The sequence below is a fragment of the Ochlerotatus camptorhynchus genome, unplaced genomic scaffold (genome assembly GCF_037179485.1).
Source record: "Ochlerotatus camptorhynchus isolate MF236.1 unplaced genomic scaffold, CSIRO-AGI_Acam_v1.1 ptg000401l, whole genome shotgun sequence".
NCBI classification, from domain to species: Eukaryota; Metazoa; Arthropoda; class Insecta; order Diptera; family Culicidae; genus Ochlerotatus; species Ochlerotatus camptorhynchus.
Window position 1 is genome coordinate 95,152 of NW_027040887.1, and position 25,527 is coordinate 120,678.

Genomic DNA, 25,527 nt, shown 5'->3' on the forward strand with positions numbered 1-25,527 from the left:
TTCTGCTCCCGTCGTTCATAAAGACCTAACCGAAATAATGAACATGGGGTAAAAGTAGAACTTAGTGAAGGAATAAGTACTTTTTCGTAGCTTCAAATCTTCAAACCACTCAATTATAGCTAGCCTGATGGCTATGAGGCTAAACATGAGCATGAACATGATTGACCGCCCGTAGTTAATGCAAAGATCAGGTGTACTTGCATGAAGGCGATGAAGGCAGGATTGAGGATTTGATAAATCATGTGAAAAGAGAGAACAAATATCCACTCAGTCACGTGAAGGGGCCTTGGATAGAAACGACGAAAAATTTCACCGGCTGGATCGGGAATCGGACACTCACTTCGTGACATACACAATACACTTGAATAAAAAGTGGAAACTGCTAATCGAGCGACCATAAAACCCTTCAGAAATTTGTTTCAAATTCGATAATATAATAAAAGGAATTTCACCGAGCAATGCCTTAGATTAATTGAATCCAATTGAATGCAATACATTGTATACTATAATGTCTTAGATTTGAGAGCGTCCTGCCTCAAATTCGTTACAATCTTGCTCAGTATTTCGTTGCGAATGAACATAATGCTACTTTGGAATTCAAAGGCCTTTAGCTCATTAAAATCTTGTCTTGAATTTTGAATTTCAAAGAGACTTGTCTTGTGTGTGTGTGTATTCCCTCAAACCCCCACTGGCCGGCAGTGTTATTATGGAAGAACTCTCTCTACAATGTCACATTTATGGTCATTGTAGACAGCTTTAGTCCGGGAGTTAGAAAATGATAGCTCAATTGCAGATATAAATATTCTATTTCAAACCTGGCACGTATTTAGTTTATGTTTTTTTTCTATTGTTAAATGTATTCGGGCTGGTCTCACCATGTTAATTTGATCCTCCAATCCATGGGTTCCGTAATTTTGATTTTCTCTAAGCTTTGCATTTCATTTCGTGATGCACCTTTGTCGTAATACTTCCTTTAACGAACACAAATGTTCTTGCATTGCCATGGTCATCTGGGAGGAGGTTCGCGTCTAGTGCTTTCCCCAGGAACAGTTCACGGCCACCAACTACCACCCATCCAGTCTTGGGCGTATCCAGCGAGGCATCTTTCATATTGCTCGCAATCTCCGGCGAGAGCCGAGCACTTTTGCAAGCGAAAACTTGCTGATTCACGGCAACGTCGGCCACCGAATCACCACCAAAACTCGCGACGGACACATTATCAACACGTTCCCGGGATAATTCACCAACCGGATCGATCTCTCAATAGAACTACACGTCGAAAGTGTAACATCCGAACTCGGAGAACCGGGCTCCCGGGGAGCCAATGAAAATCGATACCGAACAATGGAACTGAAGCTGCGTCGTATATTTTGGAAGTTAGCTTCAAGGTCAACCGAGTCACTCAAGGCAAACTCAGGCAAAACACGATATATTGCTAAATGATTACAACTTGATTTGACTTAAACTTAATTTCAGTACAAAAATTAACAAATTTAAAGCCAAAAAGTGTTGAATTCGCTTTCGAAAAGTACGCAGCAAAAGAAAAACACGTCAGCTTTCAAGCGCGGCCCACTGCGATAATTTCAAAGAGAATGTCTTATATTTGATTTATTGGTGGCTAGGCTTTGATAGCATCATGTCTAAAATCGAAATGCCTTTGAAAGAATCTTGAGTGAATTCTGCTATATTCTATTCTGCATTGAACTAGGTAATATATAGATTCAAAAAATTCATAAATTCATTCATAAATCGAAGTCTATGACCATGCACAAAAATATTTGCTTAGAAGATTCAACACTTTTATTCCGTTTGAAAAACCAAGAGATTTCAGCGTAACTATACCCATCCGGGAAATGTAAGGTTCTATAACAGATTTGCATAAAAAAGTATGCAGAAGTTGAAACGTTTCACCACACGAACAGATTCTGTAATGTGATCGTCGGAAGTTTTTTTTTAATAATTTTGGAATTTTAGCACAGCCGCTAGAAAATTCATCTAGTGATATTATGCGAAAGTATTGAATCTGGAAATAGATTGTTTCTGTAAGTACTGCCATTATATTCATTGCAAGAAACATGTACAGAGGATGTAAGCAATCCACCCTTACATTTCATGTTCATGCCATTTGTTTTCTGTGTCGATAATATATCTAAAACCCCACGCATCCAACGGTCGAAACATATGTTTAAGCCCTCAATTCAGATCATCTTCAGCTTCCTAATCTCCCTCGATTCCACTCATCTCATAATCACCCCCAACCGCAATAAATCACCATTGATTATAGGTTGTCCGTCAAGAAGATGGTGTAGTGGTACATCGCTGCGTAACGATAATATAGGAAGCGGCACATGTTACCACCCGCAAAACCACTTTTACAAGCCACCATTCTAATTACCCTGGATGCCGAGAGTGTATATAGGATGATGATCATCAATTTCTTCCTCAATGTAGGCCCCCGAGTCCACTCACCAACCATCGCTGCCAACTCAATGCTAGTCGTTCGTCCAACGAATGGTGTTGATAATAATAAACCGGATCCGACGATCACTCATACACGTGAATGCAACATACCCCCTCCCCCCCTCCCTAATCGCTGTTCAATATAGGTGGGTAGCTGTACGATGCACAACTGCATCGGCACTCGTTTATGCAAAATAGTTTCGCAAGGTGGTTGCTGATCGTTTGTGTGTGTGTGTGTTTGTGTGTGAACAATTTATCTATCTCAACACCCACAACCGACGGCTAATAACACGTTGCATCGCAGCGTTAAAGTACTCCACAACATGGTAATTTATAGCTCCAGTTGGTTGTAGTACGAGGTTTCACCGCCACGGATCGGATTTGGGTTAGTGTGTGAACTTCGAAACCACTTTCGTTCTTGTTCGGGGAAAGAAGTTAGGGCATACTTTTAGGAGATGAATGTGAGGGAAAAAAAATGAAAGTCAGTGACGTTCAAGTGGGTTTTCCTGAAATCTAATTGCACTCAGATGCTTGCTCACGGGGATTAAGTAGTCTCCGAAAGTTACATCATCATTGGTCCGGTCGTTGCCGAGAATGGTACCTTTAAAAGGGCGAAGTGATCGCCGTCGTAATGGATCAATCGAACAGGTTAATGCTCGGCTACGGGAAGCGTGCTTTCATTTCCATCCCTTTCCACGGCCGAACCTTGCACAGAGCGTCTTAATTGCCCTTTTCGAAATTGAAAGAAATCTCATCTTAGAAAATGTAGCAACGGAAAAATATGATCGCTTGAGAAAGCACGCACATTGAAGGGAGATTCACTTATGTTCGTTTCATTCCGTCTGCCGCTTCGCGATCGGGCAAACCTATTATTATGAGCTTTTTAGTGAAATCATTTACCATAATAGTTTAATGCCGAGCAAATGACGTTGGCGTGTTTTGGGAAACTTGGAAACACCATGAAATGACGATGCGGCGATAAAAGTTCGAAACCCACTTCGACCGGAATGCATATTAAACGGCGAAACTGGACCAACCCATCCCACTGTTGCTGTCGTTGTCGCCGCCGCTGTTGGTCAGAGTTTAAAAGCCAAGTACAAACCGGTACAATGTGCACGGTGTACGCAACACATTCGGGCAGCTGATCTGGAAAGTCCGTCGGAAAGCCATCTGCCGTCCGCTGCAGCGCGGTCTACAACCGTCAATTATACGATGCTGACGGACGGATGGACGGTCGCCTGACTGGTGCTGTACGTAGGGTACTAAACGACCAGTTTGTCCCAAATTTGAACACGTTCATAACGGCAACGCACATGGCCAGCCAGCGGATAATTGCACTTCACGACAACAATGCGTTGTCGTACGCGGAGATGACCCCTCCTTCTGCATTGTCATCCGAGTTTCATCGGGTTAAGGGCCACTCTACCCCTAGTCCATCCCGTTCGAAAAAAAAAGCGGTCATAGGGTCTGATTGTTCAACCGCACAGGGCTGGCTGTTTTATTACCCAAATGTTTCCATCACAAAACCCCAATCCGAAACATGTGAAACCGGGTAACAATTCTTGTTTAATAGCTCAAATGTGGGGGTGTCCCCGTTGTGCCGATGGTAAGGCATACTAACCAGCAGCACCAGTTGGTACCACGTGCGATCCGGATGATTTAGTGCCTACCTACGCCATGACGACGATTGTATTCCCTGGTGGGCTTTCAAAAGCGAACGTACGGTGCTGAGACGAAATGACGGCTGTCAACTTGAAGTACTGTGTGGCAGCGGTATACGGCCAATGAGATCCAATCCAAATTTGAGTTCAATTTACTCATAATCGCAAAAAGTGCTTGCTTCATGTCTGCGGAAAACCTCAAAAGTCTGCCGGAAAATGAGAAAAATTGACGAAAATTTTACTCAGTCTAGGAGTAGTACTAATACACTGAGTGAATCGAATTTTTACTTTTCTCATACTCGGGATTTTTTTCCTGGGCAAACATAAGGCAAATCTATCGTTGAGTTCCTGCACTTTTTGTGATTTAGGAGTAAACTAAATTCAATTTTGGCTCGTTCTCATTGGCCGTGTACTGCATAGTGAAACGCAAGTGACATTCTCGCGTTTCTAGCGGCTCAACTAACGCGAACAACAATGAATTGAAATGCACTCGAAACAAAAGGGAGAAATTTTTCCTCATTCCCAGAAACCCAACCGCAGCAACAATATACCAATAACCGCAATAAGAGGAAGCAGAACTCATAGATCTCTAGCTACGGGTACATGTTCAAGGGTTTATCGTTGGGTGTGTGTGTGTTTGTGCGAGCGCCCCCTGCGAACGAAAGCTATGAAGGTATTAATTATTTAAAATTTTGCGTCGGTGGAGCAACGGCTGCTATAGATAAAGTCGTTTGTGGTGAATTTTTAAATATTAATCTTCCGCCCATTTGTCCAGGCAGTCTAGTCGTGCGTTGCGGACATAATGGGAAGAAAGGTTTCGAATTAATTTGAGGTTATGTTTTCATTTGTTTGGCTACTTAGCTATGATGTGGTACGCATTTAGTTAGATAAACTCATTATCTTTTCATTACTTTAGCCAAATGGAGCTTTACGACTCATTGCCCATCGAATAATTCATGAGTCATATTAATTAGCTAACTGGCAGTTGGACATTATAATCCTTAGGTAAGGGACTTTGTTATGGACTATGGTAACTTGTTTGGCATTTGTTTGTCAAATTTGAGAAAATGTGAATGATTTTAATTTTCATAAATTCCAGTAAAATATTAGGGGGAAAAGAGCATTTTTGTCTTATTTGTGATGAAACCGTACATTTGGTCGAATGCTTTTGACGAATACTGAGCTTTGAGTTAAGAATAAAACTTCGTTTGGCATTTTGATGGTACCTTGTTACCTACCCCCCAAAAAAACACACTTCAGACTCGAAAATTTGTGGCAACTTGATTGCGACCGGAATAACTCGCATAGGAGTTGCTTCCACCGTTTTGCGACAAGTGTATATGTGTTACATATACAGGCTGTTCGGTTCCTTAGTGCAAATAAGTTAAGGGGCGATAGAAGTTCATATTTGAAGTAAAAAGTTGTTCTACGCATATGATCAAATCTCAAAGATCACTGAGTTATTGAACTTTTTTCTGTTGTGGTCTATGCTTGCCATAAATTGGCTCTAACTCGAAAACTATGCCATTTAGCAGAACACTCTTGCCTCCATTGGACACCTTGGTAAATGGGTAAATTACTACTTAATAGTGTAATTTCTACTTTAAGTAAGCTGCATTTAGACACATTTGAGGGATAAACGAGTCTACAACTTGTGTTTTCCGATGGGTTTTCCCTTATTATTTAATAAAAAATCGTAATAAAGTGTATTGTTTTGTCTAACCAAAAGATGCCTCTCAATGCGCTCCACAACTCTCTCTTTGACACCAATTTTCTTTCTTGTTTAGTTTTGTCGCAATTTCGTACTAAGCACACCATGTTGGGTCGTTAATTAACGGTTGTGTAAAACACGAATTCAACCCCACCGTGCGTTGCGGTTGACGTCTATTTGCAGCGCGCATACACGGTAACCGAAAAATACCCAATAATGACTACAAAGTAAGCATTTTCGAGGAAAACTGGGACTACCCATTAAATGAGTAAAATTTTACCCATTTATGAGTAATTACAACTACGAAAATAAGTAGTAAGTATTCATTTTTGAGTAACAAATACTCATAAATGGGTCATTTTTTTCTCATTTAATGGGTAGTCCCAGTCTCCCTTGAAAACAGGGTTGCTTTCACTCACTTGCTATAAAAAAAATATTTTTCGGAATTATGCAATCATTAGATGTTATAATGATATGTTGTACTTGTAAGTAACAAGAAGAGGGTGTGAAGTATGTGTTTGACTGATAAAACCTGTCAATTCCGCTTTCAGAGCGTCACAATCAGCGATCTTATGATTCGTGAGCGTTCACTCAGAGTGAGCGCTCACGAGTCGTAAAATCGCTGATTGTGACGCACTGAAAGCAATATTGACAGATTTTATGTGTCAACCATATACTTCATGACCTCTTCTTGTAACTTACAAGCACTAATTAGCATTATACTATTTCCTGATTTCATAATTCCGAAAAACACTTTTTTATAGCAAGTGAGTGGAAGTAACCCTGCTTGAAAATGCTTACTTTGTAGTCAATATCGGGTCTTTTATAGTCATTATTGGGTATTTTGCGGTTACTGTGTAGCACACTTGATCACCACGCGGAGTGACGGTATGAAAAGTGTGACAAGAAAAACAATGCTGCGGACGGTTCAATTGAACGGTTGACAGTATAAGCAACAATCAATACGAAACTAACGATTTTAAATTGGCTCACCACTTTAGTAGCCTATTGGTCCCAAGCAAACGATTAACGTACCCTATTCTAGTCGAAATTCTATTACTACACTATGTTTGTTTTGGTTCGCTATGAAAGTTTGACAGATAACATCAGGGGTGTGTGGATTCATGCAGAACATGCAGGGGTGAGTGAAATAGCTTGGGACTGCTTGGGACCGTTGTTCTGGTACTGAGTGAGCCAAAAATAATAATGATTTTCTTCGGGACCCAGTGGTCTTAGAGTTACCTCTATGGTATAAGCCTTTTTAATAGAAACTAAGCGATCGATTCAACCTCTGGTGGTGAATAAGAGAACGTTAAAATGAGTGTTGTACGCAGAAAATTTTGCCGTGCGACATAGGAAGCGGAACACTGTTTCACTTTTCCTGTTAAATTGATTCATCTGAGATGCTCAAAAACTTGATCAACAGTGGAAACTTAGAATAATGCCTTTGTGGTTATGATCTTCCGGATTTCTTGTGTGGGAATAGTTGAGATACAAATCAGTTCAAATCCGTGGACAATCGTAAAAGAAGACAATTACCGATGGAAATTGACAAGATGTTAAAATGAAATCGCTATAATTTGCGTTGTAAAAACCCGTATTCTGATGTAAACACACTGTTTGTTTGACGTTTCCTCTCGAACTAGCCTGGCACCCTCTACATTGGTGGTGCAGTGAAAAAGCCCTTTGAAATATGCATTTTGAACAACGTTCAAAAAACGACTGATTTAAAACAAATTTTGGTATAAACCATAATTAGGGTGACCAGTGCATGTTCATTTTGAATTTAATGGTTTTTCCCGGTTTTCCCAGATATATCTAAAAAAATTCCCAGTTGTTGATATTCAGCAAAAAAAAAAGAAAATGATTGCAGTTCACATTATGTTCAATATAGGGTAAATGACAGCTTCCCAACCTGATGACCGTTTTCGGCAGCCAAAATTTAAAGGTTGATTTCGCTATATTTTCTTAACCAAAACGCATCGCTGAATGTATTTGTACGATTTATTATTCGTTCAGAATCAATCTGATTACATTTTTACGGCTGCCCGAAAAAAAAATAACAACAAAAATACATTAAAAAACAATGTAACAATAAGACGAAAATTATTGTCTTTAAAATGATTTATATTGTTACGTCTACAATAAATTTACCTTGATTTATGTTGTACAAAACAGTAAATTTCATGATGAATGGAAAATTTACAATAAAAAAGGGGGGTTGTTAAGTATCTGAACAATGAAATTTTCGTGATTTCCCCATATATATTTTATTCAATAACATTATATATTATTGTTATTTTACTGTTGCTTGGCGAATTTATTGATTAAAAAAAATAACAGTGTACTTTAGAGTGTCTGTGTTGGCTTGACAGATCTACTTTATCGACTTTAAAAATAAATCGAAAAATTAAAACATCGCCCCGGGAAGGGAAGGGGATGGTACGTCTGTTACGGGTGAGTCCTTTTTTTTACTGGTTATGGATTAAGATTCGATCCGGAACTTGTGAGAAATGGAGGCCAGCTCCCCTGCGCTCGATCTCCCTAGGTCACGTCTCCTTGGTGGTTGAGCGTCGTTGATAAGTTAATGCATTCTACTGGAGAGAATCGCCCATGAAATATGCTTCCACCTGAGAGTTACTTCCTGACATCTTCAAGTGGTGGATTTTTTTATTATTATATTGTATGATTATTGACTGCACGGAAAAGGTCTGCATTAAGCGGGATTTAGATGAGGCAGGTGAGTTGAATTCAACTCAAACCGATCTGGTCGTAGGCGTTCAATTGACTTGACAACGAATAGAGCAAGTCCGATATCGGTCAGATTTCTGGACGTTCATTTCGCAGTTCAAGTGAGTTGAACGCTGAAGTGAACCATCTTAACCCAGCTTTAGAGAGGGTCTAGGATAAGAGATGAGCGGACGCAGATTGGCTGGTTTTGAGCCAAACGAACTGTCAAAGCCAGAGCCATACGAGCAGCGCCTATCTTGATTACATTGGCAGTGTTGCTGTCCCTCTCATAGTCTGCATGCTTCAATCAGATTTATTTTTATTGTTCGTGAAGTAACCCACAATGAAAACACACCAATATTTAATGTGACAACAATTTTTATTGTAATAGAGTTGTTCATTATTGTTCATGTTAATGGATCATGGCAGATGCTGAAATGTCTGATGGGGATCTTCGATCTATTGGGACTTCTGAGCGTGTTCCTCGTTCACGGCAAAATACTTCTTCAGGATCAATGGCGAGCTGGCCTGCAGTGGGACGAAAAGTTGCCGGAAGCAATATTCGACCGATGGATCAGGTGGACTGGACTGTTTCGTAAGATTGGTGACTTACGAATCCCTCGCTGTTACTTCAAGAAAGCGACCACGCAAACATACGATCAACTTCAACTTCACATCTTCGTTGATGCAAGCGAAGCTGCATTCTCCGCTGTAGCTTACTTTAGAGTGGTCAACGCTGAAGGTAAAGCCGAATGCACAATAGTTGCTGCCAAGACGAAGGTCACACCGCTCAAGCCACTCTCAATTCCACGCTTGGAACTAAAAGCAGCAGTCCTGGGAAGTCGCTTGATGTCTTTTGTACAGGAGGGTCACAACGTCGAAGTGAAGCGACGATTTCTGTGGAGTGATTCCGCGACTGTATTGGCTTGGCTGCGAGCTGACCACCGCCGCTACAAACAATACGTGGCGTGTCGGATTGGAGAGCTACTATCAACAACGGACATAGCAGAATGGCGATGGGTCCCCAGCAAACTTAACCCTGCGGATGCGGCGACAAAATGGGGAAAGAACCCGTGTCCTGAAGTCACTGACGTGTGGTTCAGAGGCCCGGAATACCTTCGTCTCCCTGAGAACGAATGGCCGAAGCAAACCAAGGAACTAGTGCAACCCAAAGAGGAACTACGGCCCTGTTTTGTGATACAAGGTTCAACAATTCCAGCTACCATAGTAGATTTCTGTCGATTTTCGAGGTGGAGCCGGCTATTAGGAACAGTTGCGTACGTGCACCGTTTTGTGGACAATTGCAGGCGTAGAAGACGAGGAGAAGAAACACAATCATCGTATCTGAGCCAGGATAAGCTGAAGAAAGCGAAGAACACATTGATGCAAATGGTGCAGTGGGAGGAGTATCCTGAGGAGATGAACTTGATACTGGGAAGAAATATGGAGCTACACAAAACGAGCGTCTTGTACCAGTTGACGCCAACAGTGGATCAATACAGAGTTCTACGGGTCGGTGGAAGAACTGGAGCTGCGCCACATACTACGTTTGATGCCAAGTTTCCAGTAATTCTCCCGAGGAAACATCCAGTAACCAGTTTGATTGTGGATGATTTTCACCGAGCTTTTCGCCACAGGAACTCCGAAACAGTGGTGAATGAAGTTCGTCAGTTCTACTATATCTCTCGGCTGAGGACGGTAGTGAAGCAATTAGCGGCTGCTTGTCAATGGTGCAAGTTGGCGAAGGCAACACCGAAGGTACCGCAAATGGCACCACTCCCTATGGCTCGCCTGTCGTCCTTTACCCGACCGTTCACGTACGTTGGAATTGATCTATTCGGCCCGCTGTCTGTGAAAGTAGGAAGGACTACTGCAAAACGCTGCATCTGCTTGTTCACCTGCTTGACAACTCGTGCTGTCCATGTGGAGGTTGCATACAGCCTTTCCACACCGTCCTGCGTGAAGTGCATTCGCCGTTTCGTTTGCCGCCGTGGAACGCCAGCGAAGATTTATACAGATAACGGCACCAATTTCCAGGGTGCAGAGAATCTGTTACGAAAGCAGATTAAGGAAATTCACGACGGACTGGCAGCAACTTTCACAAACACAGATACCAAATGGATCTTCATACCACCAGGAGCACCTCACATGGGCGGTGCTTGGGAAAGAATGGTGCGATCGATAAAGACGGCCATGCAGATCGCTTACAACAACGATCGAAAATTGGACGACGAAGGATTGGAAACGCTGGTCGTTGAAGCCGAGGGTATCGTTAACAGTCGACCGCTCACGTACCTGCCACTGGATGCTGAAGAAGGTGAAGCCACCGAACCACTTCCTGATGGGATGCTCAAGAGGCGTACGCCAACCTACTGTAGCCTTTAGTGATCCAGCTTCTGCAGTGAGAAACTCCTGGAACCAGATTCAACACCAATTGGACGTTTTTTGGAAACGGTGGGTACGGGAATACCTCCCAATGCTGACGAGGCGGATGAAATGGTTCGGCGATGTCAAACCCGTAGCTGAAGGAAACCTGGTCCTGATTGTCGACGACCAGGGCTCTACAATTTCGAAGCTCTAAAATGAACTCGAGTTTTGTTTCTCTCATACATACGTGTTCGACGCTTCATTTCTATAACGCCTAGCTAGACTATCAGCAAGAAACGAAAATAAAAAAGAAGGACGCTTGGAAGGAAAGGCTGGCTGTGGAACTTCTCGTCGTTGCTTTGCTCATCGCTTTCAATGTAAATAACGTCGATTTTCTAGTTAAACGAACTTCATTATGGCTTTCAATCCCCTTTCACGAACACTTTATCACCGCTCTTTCAATTTGTTTAAAATGCGTTATGTCCCGTTTTCGATCATTTTTTTAGATAAATATATGGATGGAAGATAAATTAGAAATATGACGTGTAATCTTCAAGTGTTTTGACGTGAGAAATGCTTTAAATGTTTTATTTCATTTTCCGTCATATACGTCATGAAACCTCTGTTGATGTGTTTCATGAAAGAGAAAACTATCAAAGTCGAGCGCTCTTTAGCTCATCCGTTTCACCGAAGCTTGAAAGGAAGACCAATGGAGTGACGGGAGAAAGAGAGACAAGCGATTGAACATTTGTTTGTGCACGCCGACTGAGGTTCTAGAATGCTGCGAAGCTGTTCGACTTTAACAGAAAAAGAAAGCCAGCAGTCTCTTCGTCGCATCGATTTGGTCGATTGAAGCTGATATTGTGACGCCCTGTCGACGACACCCGCAGGAACGGTTGGATTCGTGGACGCGTTAAGGAGGTCGTGACAGCGAAGGATGAAAGAGTTTGGCAAGCTGTTGTACTAAATGCGAGGGGGATATTACGTAGGCCAGTATCCAAGTTGGCTGTATTGGAGGTTGAGTCAGGGGGTAAAACTGGGACCGGTGGCCAGTGTTACGGGGGGGGGGAGAGGATGTTGCCACTGGGTGCACTGCTTCAGGTTGGCGTTCCGCGTTGTCGCCCCAGCTGAACTCCGATGACGGCTGTCAACGGTCAGCTCAACGTATGACAGGTGACAGTAAGGAAAGAAGGGGACAAACTACTTCCGACGAGGAACAACAGAACGGATAGCGAAGCAACAAGCGAAATAGAGGCTACTCCTGCAAACATTTGTTATTCTAAAATTTATTAAACCCTAAACGATTCAATTTGTTACTAGTAGTGAAGTTTGCCTAATTAAAAGCACATACAGAAACAGTAAGTTGTACACTTAAAACCTATTTACACGCAATTGTAATACCCTAAAATTTGTTACACACAAGTAACACACATAGATTTCAAGCATATCATTTGCACACGTAGAACACCGTAAGTGTAAGTAAACTAACCTATGATTTGTTAATCTATTCCTAATACACTGAAATGAAAGCTGCACTAAATCGAAAAGATTTGTTTATGTACTGCTCAAAACCCGGTGTCCGAAACGTATAATTTTTCATTCTGCCTGCCGTAACATGCAACATAGAAAAAATTTGCCCCTCTTTAACAAGATTAATTTACATGTTTTAACATTGAAAAGATGGAATTTCACAGCACCTTTTTTGTTGTTTATAGTCCGACGCCTCTTAAGGCTTATGACTAATTTAGTACTAAATTCTAACGAGCATTTCATTAGCATTAAGCAGTTCTCATAAACACTGGATGTAATTAAATCTTACATTGGCATTATATGATGACCACAATGGGCAACAAATAATGCTTCGGAAATGTGCCTGGAAAGGGAAAAACTACAAGGGACAGCTCTATGGGATTGTACGCAACGGCAAAGTAGGACTACGTGGTCTTATATAAGTTCTCTTTGTTTATACTCCTTACTATGACTATGATTGCCCTGAAAAGAATCTTTTGATATGAATTTTAGTTGGGGCATGTTCAGAAATTTAACTCTTTTGAAAAACCTTGGTTAGCACAGACTTAAATCCTTTGGAAGACGATGATGACGTGTAGGAAACTAGATCAGCAAATCGGACTGGACAATCTCACATTCTTCGGTTCAATGATTGGACACTCGCAAAAGTCTCGGCCCGTCTGCTGCTGGACAGGGGTTGAACTTGTGTCTGCGACAGGTTGAAAGGCCGCTTAGCCTTTAGCAGAAAGACGCTAAACACGAATTTTTTGGGGAAGGAGCATATGCATGTACGTAATTGGTGGATTTGTTAGTTATTTCGACGCTTTTAGATAATGAAATTTATCACTTTTCAATAGTTTTTTGATGAAAATCAACAGCTGGAAGCTTTGCCATCGATGCGTAGAAATATTTCTCATCGATTTGTGATAAAATTATTGAAATTGGTCCAGGGGCAGCTGAGTTATTAACGTTCAAAATCTTTCATAATTTCGTTACATTTTCCATAATCGGATTAGACTTAAAATCCATCCGCTACTGATAGAGTTATAAGTGGTCAAAACCTGACCACTTTTCGCAACGCGGTCGATTTTGCCGAAAGACACAATCCTAAATCAATTATCTTTTTTATAATGCCTCTAAGTAGCATTATAATATCAACAAATTTTTTGTCTCTATAGTGACATAAAGCGTTTAATTTACTGCACAGCAATAATTTCATCTGTAAAACATACAGCAATACCACATTAATTTTACGTGAAAGTATTATGTTTTTCAAAAACCTCCTCCAGTTTGTAGTTGAAAATGACTAAATATTTTTATCTGTGTATAAATCATGACCGTTCTGTATTTGTAATAAAGAAATCTGTTATATTTGTAAAATCTTTCCACCGTCTAAATAATCTGATCATTCACAGGCAATTGAGTCACAAATTACACAGGCAGATTGGCAAGACCGATACAGCTGTGGTGCTTTCAAAACAGAAGCATCCCGAACAAATGCACTCATTGTGCCAAGACTGCCACGATCAAGAGTGGTTGGAAAAACCGCTACCTCGCACAGTTAATTGCAATTGCACAGTTCTTTTTATTAGCCCCCGGGATGCGCCACGTGAGCTTGAATCTAAAACAAAAACACAAACAAACCCGTAGTTCACACAAACTGCACTCCTCGTGACGTAATTCATTCGCACACTCCCTGCAAGCGCCACCGCCGACCGGTTGCAACCAATTGAAAACTAATTAGTCGCAAAACTGCCTCCTTTTTTTGTGACCCAGAAGCAATCGACGCTCGCTGAGGTTGCATTGCATATCAGCCAACAGCCAACGCACGAGGGTACTGTATTATTACAGTTATTTATTTTTTTTTCGGATGGCGCAGATAATTGCCGGTACCTTATACCTTAATCCAGCAATGGTGGATTCGATTCGTTATCCAATGGTGTGACTGTTGCCGCCACCATATCGTCCCTCGTCGGTCCACTGGAGCAATTGATTTGCAGCAAATTAGATTATGTAAATTGTGCATACACTCTGACTCTCTTTCTCCCTCGTTCAATGGTAACTGGAATGCGTACCAGACACCTGCCCGGGCAATGGAAGAATTCCCGGAAAGCACGTATTAGTTCCAGTCCAGAAAGCTGACAGTGACTCACTTGCATCTGCTTTTATCCAAAACGTGTAATAGCCTTTGATGGAGCTGTCACTTCAAAAACGACACTAATTTTCCTGATTCTGAGCTGTATGCTCGTTTCCCCTAAATTTGATCAGTAAAATGGGATGGCACAACTGACGGGACAATAAAAAAAAAACTAGAGCACATCAAAGATCTGCCACCGGTGTTCCCGGCGGGGTGGTACCATCGATGTAGACTCTCGCTAGTGATGTTCTGCTCTTCAATGGGAATGGGAGGGGGGGAGACATGAATAAAAAAAAAAACGAGGGCGACGCAAAAGTGCCATCAAAATTGAAAAGCGAGAGCTAATTGGAAAATAATTGGCTTTCAAACGGGCTCTTCCTGCGCACCATACCTGTCGGTGAAGATGGCGGCGACGGCGACGACGCACGACGCTGCTCAGAGTGTGTTCAGGTTCATTAAAAATGAAACACAATTTATGGAGTGAGTCCGTCCATTTGGTGTGCCGACTGTCTCATAAACAAATATGCAGTGGAATTTTCTTCATTATTATTTCTAACCATCACACTGCGAAAACATCTCCCAGGCCCAAATTGTGGCAAATTGAAGTGACCTTCATCGCAGTTGCGTCGATGGTGTCGGTATCATTCCCCTCCCGGCAAAGAACCGTAAATTGATGTCACAAACAATCACCGACTAGTTACTTCCATGTCAGCAAATGCGTACATACGTACGATTCTCGGTCCCCTTCTGCCCTGATCCAGGCTGGGAGGGGGGGGGGGGTACAAACATCCGAGATCATCAATATTCAGGTTGCGTCTTACATCGTCGTCGTTACAAGTTAAAAGCCTCTCTGCTTGGCAAGTACAGTGAATGACTGACTGGTTGAAGGTGGGAAGTGATCTTCCGCAAGTACGAATCATCATATGTATATGCACAAACACAAATGGTGGAGGAGTGAATGAACACTTGACGAATCGATTAATATTCAATGACATCACTTTGCATTTTGCTCTGTGTCGATTTGTTTGGAAAAAGGCGGTGCATAGTGATGGTGGATTGTGGAGAGTAAACCTTGCCCGCGGTCGGCACTTTGCTTCCGAAGGTGGATGCCCAGTGCGGGGGTTAGCGAGAGATGCTAACGGCAGTTTGAATGGATTTTAAAATTAGGTAGGAAAGTATTAAATTTTTTTAATTTTATTAGAATAATTTAATTTTGAAGAAAACAATTGAACAACTATAATTCTCCTTGTAATTCCCCATCGCTATTTATCGGCTGTTCTCCAACTAATTGAGTTGATTTTCTGTCGGTGATTAGTGTATGGTTGACATCCAACGTTATTCAGAACTTCAAATTTCTGATCTTAACATTTTAGTCGTCATTAGTGGTTTCCACGGCGACTGTAAGTTGACCTACTATCTCCTTCTATCTGGTAGTCATCGTTGAAGTGACTTGAAAGCAAACTGATTTTGATCAAATTTCTGGACGTTGTTCAATTCGCAGATCAAGTAAGTTGAACGCCGAATATTGGTCATGGTTAAAATCGATGCAAAAAATAATACAGCAGGTCTGTTCAAAGCTACCTTCTCTATCTTGGTGGATATCATATTGACGAAATATTGTCAGCATTGTCGTATCTAGGCTTGATTTCAGTACCGTATTGGTAGGACGATGTGGGCTAAAGCCAGGGTTCCCAATTTGGAGGGGGCCGTCTCAGATACATCCAGCGTAATGTTTGGGAAAATATTGGATTGTGATTCGTTAGGGTTGGATCAACCAGATGGAAGGAGACCTACGGAGTGAATTAAAATAAGATATTTCTAATCGGTTTCCTACAGCTCTGAAAACAGCCATGTTGGTGAAGTTTGAGATCTGCATTTAAGTCTGTTTTTTCTGCATCCAAGTTTGTCTGGTTCATACTGATAGTGAATACCTCTCTGCTACTCGAGCTACTATTGCATCGCTAGAACTCCAATCCAATTAACAGTGCTTTCCGAAGTGATACCGAATTTTTTTAAGTGATTCTGTACACTCTGAAGTGACTCCAAACTTTTATGAAACAGTGAAGTTACACCCAGCAGATTTGAAAAAATTTCTTCAGGGGAACTCAGAACTTGGCATTTAAAGGTCCTAGAAATTGTCCTTAGACTTGCGCAGATTTTATCTTAAGTAGTTTCTTTAAAACGTCCCACAACTTACCCTCGAAATTCTTAAAACTTGTCATCTGTACCCAACTAACACTACAAGGCTTCTATAAAACAACATTCATAAAACCCTGATCAAGATAGCTTTGCCTTAATTACATCCAACAAAACCTCTTTAAAAAAATAATGTGTCTAGTTGGTCCACTCTGAAGAAGGTTCTAAAGAGTGCATTATTGAGAAATTTCAAGAATGACTTGCTGCAAAAAGGTTATATGAAAAATGCTTTGAGAACCATTTGAAATCGTTATCAAAAGTTCAATAAAAGTCATTTAGCACCAATACTTGTGCCATTTGCCTTTGACGCTTGCTAAGCGCACTGAAAATAAAGCATCAATCAAGATTAAAAGGGATACATAAATATCGTCCGATCTTGCCAAATTCATAGTTCAAAAATGAATCCGTCAAAAATCCTCATAATTAAAGCGAAAGAATTACTCAAATTATTGAAAATCATATTGTGGTCTATTTTTAGGTGACAGATTAAATCTAATGTGAAATGTGCTTCAGAAAATCGAAGAAATAAGCCCGCCGTTCGGAAAACGTTGATTTGACTAATTATTTTTAATTTAGGCAACAAAATATAGGTATACATATGTTATGTTAATCATTGCTCACAGCCGAGACAATTTGATGATTTTCGTAACTTCTGTTACTGCTCATTGATGAATTGATGAGAATAAAGTTATTTTAAAGGAAAAACATCCTGAAAAACGAAGATTAAAAAAAAAGCAAATGGAATAATAACAATATGGCGATGGCATAAACATTAATTTTCCATAAGTCATTTGTGAAAAAGCTGTTTTGCTTTCATTAAATCGCTAACAAATGTAAAACATTTGAATGCGGCTTTTATGAAGATAATTGGCAGACTGAATTGTTTTTATCTGAAACCATTTTGCTTGATCCTATTCCGTTTAGTTTTATGACGGCATTAATGGTGGCAAAGATGCCTGGACGAAGTAAAACGTCAAAATTTGTTTATCTTTCGATAGTTTTGTTGTGCGATGATTGCAACGATGTTCTACCACCGTCGAACCGAAGTGACAGCTCATAGAAGCAGCATTCAAATTATTGCCCATCTAGTCATCCGATCGGGTCAGAACGTGAGCAAGGAGACGAACATTTATATTGACTTGGTTTGCGTCTCATCTTGTTTGACATATCTGGTAGCCCGTTTGACAGATCGAATCGCTCATTTGAGAAATCGAATTGCGAACAAACGAAATGCTCCAGTGGCATGTCGGTTCGTCGGTGGTTCTACTCCAGCGTTTGATCAACAAGTTGCGTGACATCCTTGATAAGGGCAATTCATCTATTGGAAGCAGTTACTCAGGAAGTAAGTCTACTTAACTTCGAACAGGTGGAAGCTCAATCGTTCCCGAAAAGTTTTCCAGTTTTCCGCAGTCACAGTTTGGCACTGATGCTATTCGGATCATCATCACAACGTTATTTCTGGAGAAGGCTGCCATTGACAATATGCTGTGTATTCCCATCAATTTTAAGTCTAATTTGACGGCTTCCAGGGCTCTGTTGTTGTTGACCAATTTTGTCGGAGCTGCCCTCCGAGAAAGTTTTGGAATAGGATTCGTTTTTTCTTCCGTCGACAGCATTGCTAGAATTATTACTCGATTATCCTTTGGCATTTCCTTGTGACTCTGCGTTTGAAAGCCCCACTCGATTATGTTTTTCTCTGACTCCAGGCGGATCCATCTTTTTAGTTTTATTTGTCAACAGTAGGAGGTTTTGTGATACACTTCATTGACACCAAAACGCATCAATGTATGCTTTTTGATCCCGTTTGAAATCGAACAGTTTCAATTGCTTTCATAATGATAAAACACCTTTATTGAGAATTTTGTCGTGATATCAATAAAACAAATACCAATTGATTTACTTAACAGTTTTATAAAGGGATAGAGTGCTGCATGAAATTCGTTTTTAAAACCAGACACTTTATAATTTTCTCGTCAGATTTTAAAAGGTTTTTAAATCAGTATTCAGCTGAACTACTAATCAAAAATATTTTGCACTGTTAATGCTTTATTTAAACTAAAAAAATGCTTATTGCCGTTATAAAACCACAATAAATCAGAGTGAAAGCCAACAAACTGTTAAATTCCTACTTGGGTAGACTTGTTTTAGGAAGTTCCTAAAATATCCAAGAACTTGCCTTCGAAAGGCTTGCTGCCAAACATTTTTAGAAATTACCTGTGGATGTTCAGAACATGTCTACCACAGTTTGTAAAACTGCATCCGAGACATTTAAAAACATCCCTTTCGATGATCCCGGCTTCTAAGGGTTCCAAAAACTTACTCCCGGAAGTTCCTAGCGTTTTCCTCAAAAAGTTTGCTGAAGTTGTTTTTTTTAACCTTCAACATCTTCTGTTTGGAAGTTCCTAAAATCTGACTTTTATAAATTCCAGAACATTGAGAAGTCTCCCGAACTAGGCTTTGAAAGGTCCTAAAACTTGCCTTTCGAAAACCTTTAAGCTCGCCTCTTCAGGAATTGTGCCGACAGCTGCTAGCGAAACTGTGATTTGTCACAGGTGAATTTAGTTCAGTTTCAGTTGAAATTTGGCTCAAGAATTGTTCTTTTGGAAGATCCTAGAACAAGATTTCGGAAGATCCTTAAACTTTCCTTAGGAAGATCTTTGAACCTCGTGTCCTCGGTAGTTGAAACGAAAATTGCAAAATTTTTTAAAGTAAAAATCATCAAATTTGCGAACTAATTAAACATCGAGTTAAGATAGGATAATTTGTTTCAGTGTCAGTTTTTCGTTTTGTCGCAAGGGACAATTGCGAGGGGTCTGCAGACAGCATTCAGCAGCAAATAGTAAGACAATATGGACCACGGACCAACGGCTTTACTTCTCTTCCGAAGGAGGAAGGCGTGTTCAGAGATTTTATGCCTCAGAAAATCCCGGCGGCACCAACTGGGATTAAGAGTGCACGGGCAATCACGGTTACCACTACACCACCGGAGCAGTCCATTCTTGAGTTACTAAAACATATCTAGATAGAGCTGGAATTAGGGCGTAACAGCTTTTTTAAACAATGACTTCTCTCGATGATTTCTAGGAATTCAAGGCGTGCTGACGCAAATCAACATTACCGTCGGGTAGCGGAAGTCTTACCCTACCTGATGGTGATGTTGATTTGCTAGGGCGAGCCTTGACTTTCAAGACATCATCGAAAGAAATCATTGTTTACAAAAGCTTTTACGCCCTAATTCCAGCTCTATCTTGATATAGTGTTCTCCATAAACACGCTACCGACCTCGGAAGTTTACTGAACTTGCATTCGGACGATCCCTAAGCAAAACCTCTAAGCAGGGCCCCACAAAGTCACTTTCAATCGAAAATCGTCAAGCGACGATGAAGCTGTCAACCATCACTTTCCATTGAAAGTCATTCTGTCTTCCCTTCGAGCAGATGATCCCCGTCAACATCAAAAGAACCACTTTCGATCAGTTTCCATGCTGTTTGTTTTGGCTTGACTAATGTTCATTGCTTCTTTCATTGTCAAATGAACTTAATTTTTGCATCGAAGCGAAGCTGTTCTTTTGTTGATTGTTCACTCGGTTCATTTAAGCGTATTTTTGGGTATTTTTTTAATCGGGATGACTAGAGATCGAAAATTGATATGCGACGCCATTTTGAAATCCATGATGGCGGCTTCCAGTTTAAGAAAAAGTGGGCAATGCTGTCAAATACTTATCAATAAAGGTATTTTTGGAATCGGAATGATGTCTAGAGGATGAAAATCGATATCCGACGCCATTTTGAAATCGAAGATGGTGGCTTCCGATTTACGGAAAAGTGGAAATACAATCAAATACACATCAATATTCAACTGGTATTTTTGTAATCGGTATGATGTACACAGATCGAAAATTGATTTGCGACGCCATTTCGAAATCCATGATGGCGGCTTCCGATCTCAGATTAAGTGGAAAATACTGTCAAATACCCATCAATACAGGTATTTTTAGAATCGGGATGGCGTCTAGAAGCCGGAAATCAATATCCGATACCATTTTGAAATCCAATACCAAGAACCACATGTGAAAAGGGCATACAAACTTTTTGTAAACAAATCTTTACAAACCCTTTTCTCGCCAACCGAGGTTCGCCCACGTAAACTAACCACATCTTCGAGAACGGGAAAGTTTCACCTACCCGGTGATGTTGATGGTTTGCGTTAGTGTCATATGGGTGGTGAGAAAAGGGCATAAGAAGGTTTGTTTACAATAAGCTTGTATGCCCTTTTCACATGTTGTTCTTGATATGGCGGCTTCCTATTTCAGAATAAATGGGAAATGTTGTTGCCGTTCCATCAATATGGGCATTTTTGGAATCGGGGTGACGTCTGGAGATTGGAAATCAATATCCGACGCCATTTTGAAATCCACGATGGCGGCTTCTGCACACTAAGATTATTTTACAGATTTCTGTAAAATTTTACCGAAATCTCAACAGCTGAACGTTCGGTAAGAAATTTTTCCAGTAATTATTTTCAGATATCTGTAAAAAATTCACAGATATTTGTGAAAAATTACAGGAAATCTGCGAAACTGTTTACCGAACGTTCAGCTGTTAAGATTTCGGTAAAATTTTACAGATTTCTGTAAAAATTTCTAAGTGTCTGGTTTGAGAAAAAGTTGTAAATTCTATCAAATACCCATACAAACGGTAACATCTAGAAGCTGGAAATCGATATCCGACGTCATTTTGTAATCCAACACGGTGGCTTCCGATTTGCGGAAAAATATCCTAAAATATGCACACTTAGAAAAAAATCTTGTAAATTTAGGTGCACTTAGAAATCATCGCCAACTTCGGTAATTTTTACCGAAATCTGAATAGCTGAACTGTTCGGTAAAATTTATGCAATTCAATTCAATTGCTTTTCAGCTACTTTGAAACTAAATCTCCACAAAAATGACAAGATTTGATCATTAAAACAAGGTTGAGCATGTTTTGACATTATTTTCAAATTCAATAGCCTTTAAAATGAAGGTCAAAGTTTTACCGAACGTTCAGCTGTTCTGATTTCGGTAAAATTGACCGAACACGAAAATAAAATCTTAGTGTGTATACGAGCGTCGATTTTGACATAAATTTGAGTCATAACAGACGTGAAAAATAGTTCAATCAAACATACTTTTCGTCGCGCAACGAACTTTTCAGTCACGGAGTACTTAATATTATATGTCATGTTTGTTTACGTCTCATCTTTTATGTCAAAGACGGATTCCGTCACGTGAAATACTGTCAAATACCGATAAATGTGGGTTTTTTTTTGGAATCGGGCTGACATCTAGAAGCCAGAAATCGATGTCCGACGCCATCTTCAAATTGTGTCAAATAGCCTAAAAATTGAATCGAATATCGATTTTCAGCATCTACGCGTCATCCTCGTTCCGAAAATACCCAGATCTTAGGGTATTTGACACTTTTTGTGTAACCCCATGGCCACCATATTGGATTCCAAAATGGCATCGGATATCGATTTTCGGCATCCACACGTTGTTCCCATTCCGAAAATACCCATACTGTAGGGCATTTCACACTTTCTGAACCCTGATGGCCGCCATATTGGTTTACAAAGTGGTATCTGATATCGATTTTCGGCAGCCGCGTTGTCCCTGTTCCGAAAATAACCATATTGTAGGGTATTTGACACTTTTTCTGAAACCCTATGGCCACCATATTGGAGTCCAACATAGCATTGGATATCGATTTTCGGCAGCCACGCGTTGTCTCCGTTCCGAAAATACTCATATTTTACGGTACGGTGACACGTTTTATGAAACTTGATGGCCACCATCTTGGATTCCAAAATGGCGTCGAATTTCGATTTTCAGCATCTACGCGTCGTCTCCGTTCCGAAAATACCCATATTGTAGGATAGTTGACACTCTCTGAATCCTGATGGCCACCATCTTGGATTCCAAAATGGCGTCGACTATAGATTTTCGGCATCTACGCGTTGTTCCCGTTCCCGTATTTACCCATATCTTAGGGTATTTGACACTTCATAAAACCAATGGCCACTATCTTGAATTCCAAAATGGCGTCGGGTATCGATTTTCAGCATCTACGCGGCATCCCCGTTCCGAAAATAGCCTACACAGTTCGAAAAAGTAGTGTAAATTTCTGTCACTATGATGCACATAAATGGAGCGTCACATACCATACAAATTCACATTACAGAACGTGTAAATTTATGAGTCATTTCATGAAATATTCTAAATATTATATCCAACCATCCATTTCTGTAAGCAATATTTCTTGCAAGTTGCTAGTTTACGTAAAAAGGAAGTTTACATGCTTCAATTTTAGCATGCATGGATGTTTACATCACCATTAAAATTAATAATTTATTGGTGTGTCTTGTAGGGTATTTGACACTTTCGCGTCGTCCCCGTTCGGAAAATACCCATATTGTAGGGTATTTGATACTTTCCCTGACCCCCATGGCTGCCATCTTGGACTCCAGAATGGTCTCGTTAATTTAATTTTCGTTTAATATAAAATAATATATTATTACCACCGACAAACCGACATGAATGACCACAGCTAAATCAATAAAATTTCTGACCAAAGCACACTACTGACATCTGGCTCCGTGTTCGCGGGAAATATTTATCTAAGCCATCAATCCGCATGCAAAAGTTATGAATTGGTTTGTGTCTGATCTATTCTGTACAAATTATTTTTATCTAGATAAAAAAAAATCTATGGTTTTGACAGTTCGGATCACTGCACATTTAAATCGGCCATTTACGATTTTCGGGCATAAGTCAGAATTAAGTGTCATGTCGGTTTGTCGGTGTTATTACTACATATAATCCGGATGCCATCCCTATCGGGGCAACCGATATTGTGCGGATACTATCCGGATCAGGGCGTCACAATATCAGCTTCAATCGACCAAATCGATGCGACGAAGAGACTGCTGGCTTACTTTTTCTGTTAAAGTCGAACAGCTTCGCAGCATTCTAGAACCTCAGTCGGCGTGCACAAACAAATAATGTTCAATCGCTTGTCTCTCTTTCTCCCGTCGCTCCATTGGTCTTCCTTTCAAGCTTCGGTGAAACGGATGAGCAAAGAGCGCTCGACTTTGATAGTTTTCTCTTTCATGAAACACATCAACAGAGGTTTCATGACGTATATGACGGAAAATGAAATAAGACATTTAAAGCATTTCTCACGTGAAAACACGTGAAGATTACACGTAATATTTTTAATTTATCTTCCATCCATATATTTATCTAAAAAAAATGATCAAAAACGGGACATAACGCATTTTAAACAAATTGAAAGAGCGGTGTTCGTGAAAGGGGATTGAAAGCCATAATGAGGTTCGTTTAACTAGAAAATCGACGTTAGTTACATTGAAAGCGATGAGCAAAGCAACGACGAGAAGTTCCACAGCCAGCGTTTCCTTCTAAGCGTGCTTCTTTTTCACTATCATTTCTTGCTGATAGTCTAGCTAGGCGTTATAGAAATGAAGCGTCGAACACGTATGTATGAGAGAAAAAAAAACACGAGTTCATTTTAGAGCTTCGAAAATGTAGAGCCCTGATCCGGATACTATATTTTGATGTCTGCGTCGTCAGGTCGTGACAAGTCGAATGAGCCCCGAATTGAAGTGAAAGTGAAAAAAAAAACGAAGGAAGCAGGTTTCGAGTCATTCATTGCGTCAATTGAAACAAGTCTTTGCTTCGAATGAAATGAACTGAAGCACTTGACGAACGAAACAAGTGATAGTCCTGTCATGTTTGAAAAGAGGAATGTTCACGAAAATGATATTGCTCGAAATGAAGCGATTCTGCGGAGAGTTCATTTTCTTTTCATTGTTTCGAAAATGCAGAACCCTGTTTCGCAATTTGTCTTCGGGAGTTTCCGGAACTTCCCGAAGCTTTCTTTGGATATATTTTTAAATTTGGCTTCTGAGGTTCTTAAAATTAATTCTTCTTTTCAGAAGATCCCAGAGTTTGCCTCCAGAAGATTGTAGAACTTCTATCAAGAAGTCCAGAGGTGAAGGAAACTTTTCTTCAATAGTCTCTTGTCTGAGGTTCCTATAGATCTCCCCGGAAGTTTTCGGAAATTACCAATGCACCAAGAAATCGCATAATTTGTCTCAAGAAGATGGCAGTAGTTTTCATCCAAATTTTGCACAACTTGGTTTCTATACATCCCAGGACTTGCCTTTGGAAGATTTTTGAACTTTTATTGACCCTAAAACATGCGTCTTGGGAAATTGTACAGAAAACTGGACAGTTTTGTAATTGTTTTGATATTTGCGGACTAGTGAAATTGAACATTTACACGAGTGAACTTGATACAGTGTCGGCTTACGTTTTGAAAAGAGAATTGCGAGGGGTCTACGCATGGCACATTTATTTAATTAAAAAAAGACCTTGATATTTCTTTTCATAATTTAAGAAACCACGTTTTACTTTATCTTTTATGCTATTTTTTAAAGTTTCGACAATTTGCATCAATTCAATACTTGACTGAATTTCTTATATTTTTTTTATCAACTTAGCCCTCATCTATTTTCGGCAGATTTCAATCGACTCGCATATTTTTGTAGACGTTATGCTATTGATTATCTGATTTTACATTTTACCATCCGGGCGCCCAATTGAAGCGATTTGGATGGGGAGAGTGAAGATGTTAACTCCCTGTTGTTAACATTTCGTGGATAGAGGGCGGGCTCTTCTCCCTATTCATTGAGGC

At 40.3% G+C, this 25,527-nt stretch overlaps 2 protein-coding genes across 2 annotated transcripts in view; one reads left to right on the forward strand and one right to left on the reverse strand.

The window, feature by feature from the left end:
- LOC135710675 (protein lozenge-like) overlaps positions 1-25,527 on the reverse strand; it is a gene marked incomplete at its 3' end in the record, with an annotated part of 135,891 nt that overhangs the window by 42,143 nt on the left and 68,221 nt on the right. The gene's annotated exons all lie outside the window — the stretch shown is intronic.
- Positions 9,007-10,947, forward strand: LOC135710676 (uncharacterized). Its single transcript, XM_065233323.1, has one exon. It carries the CDS (start codon positions 9,007-9,009, stop codon positions 10,945-10,947), a length of 1,941 nt encoding a protein of 646 aa, XP_065089395.1.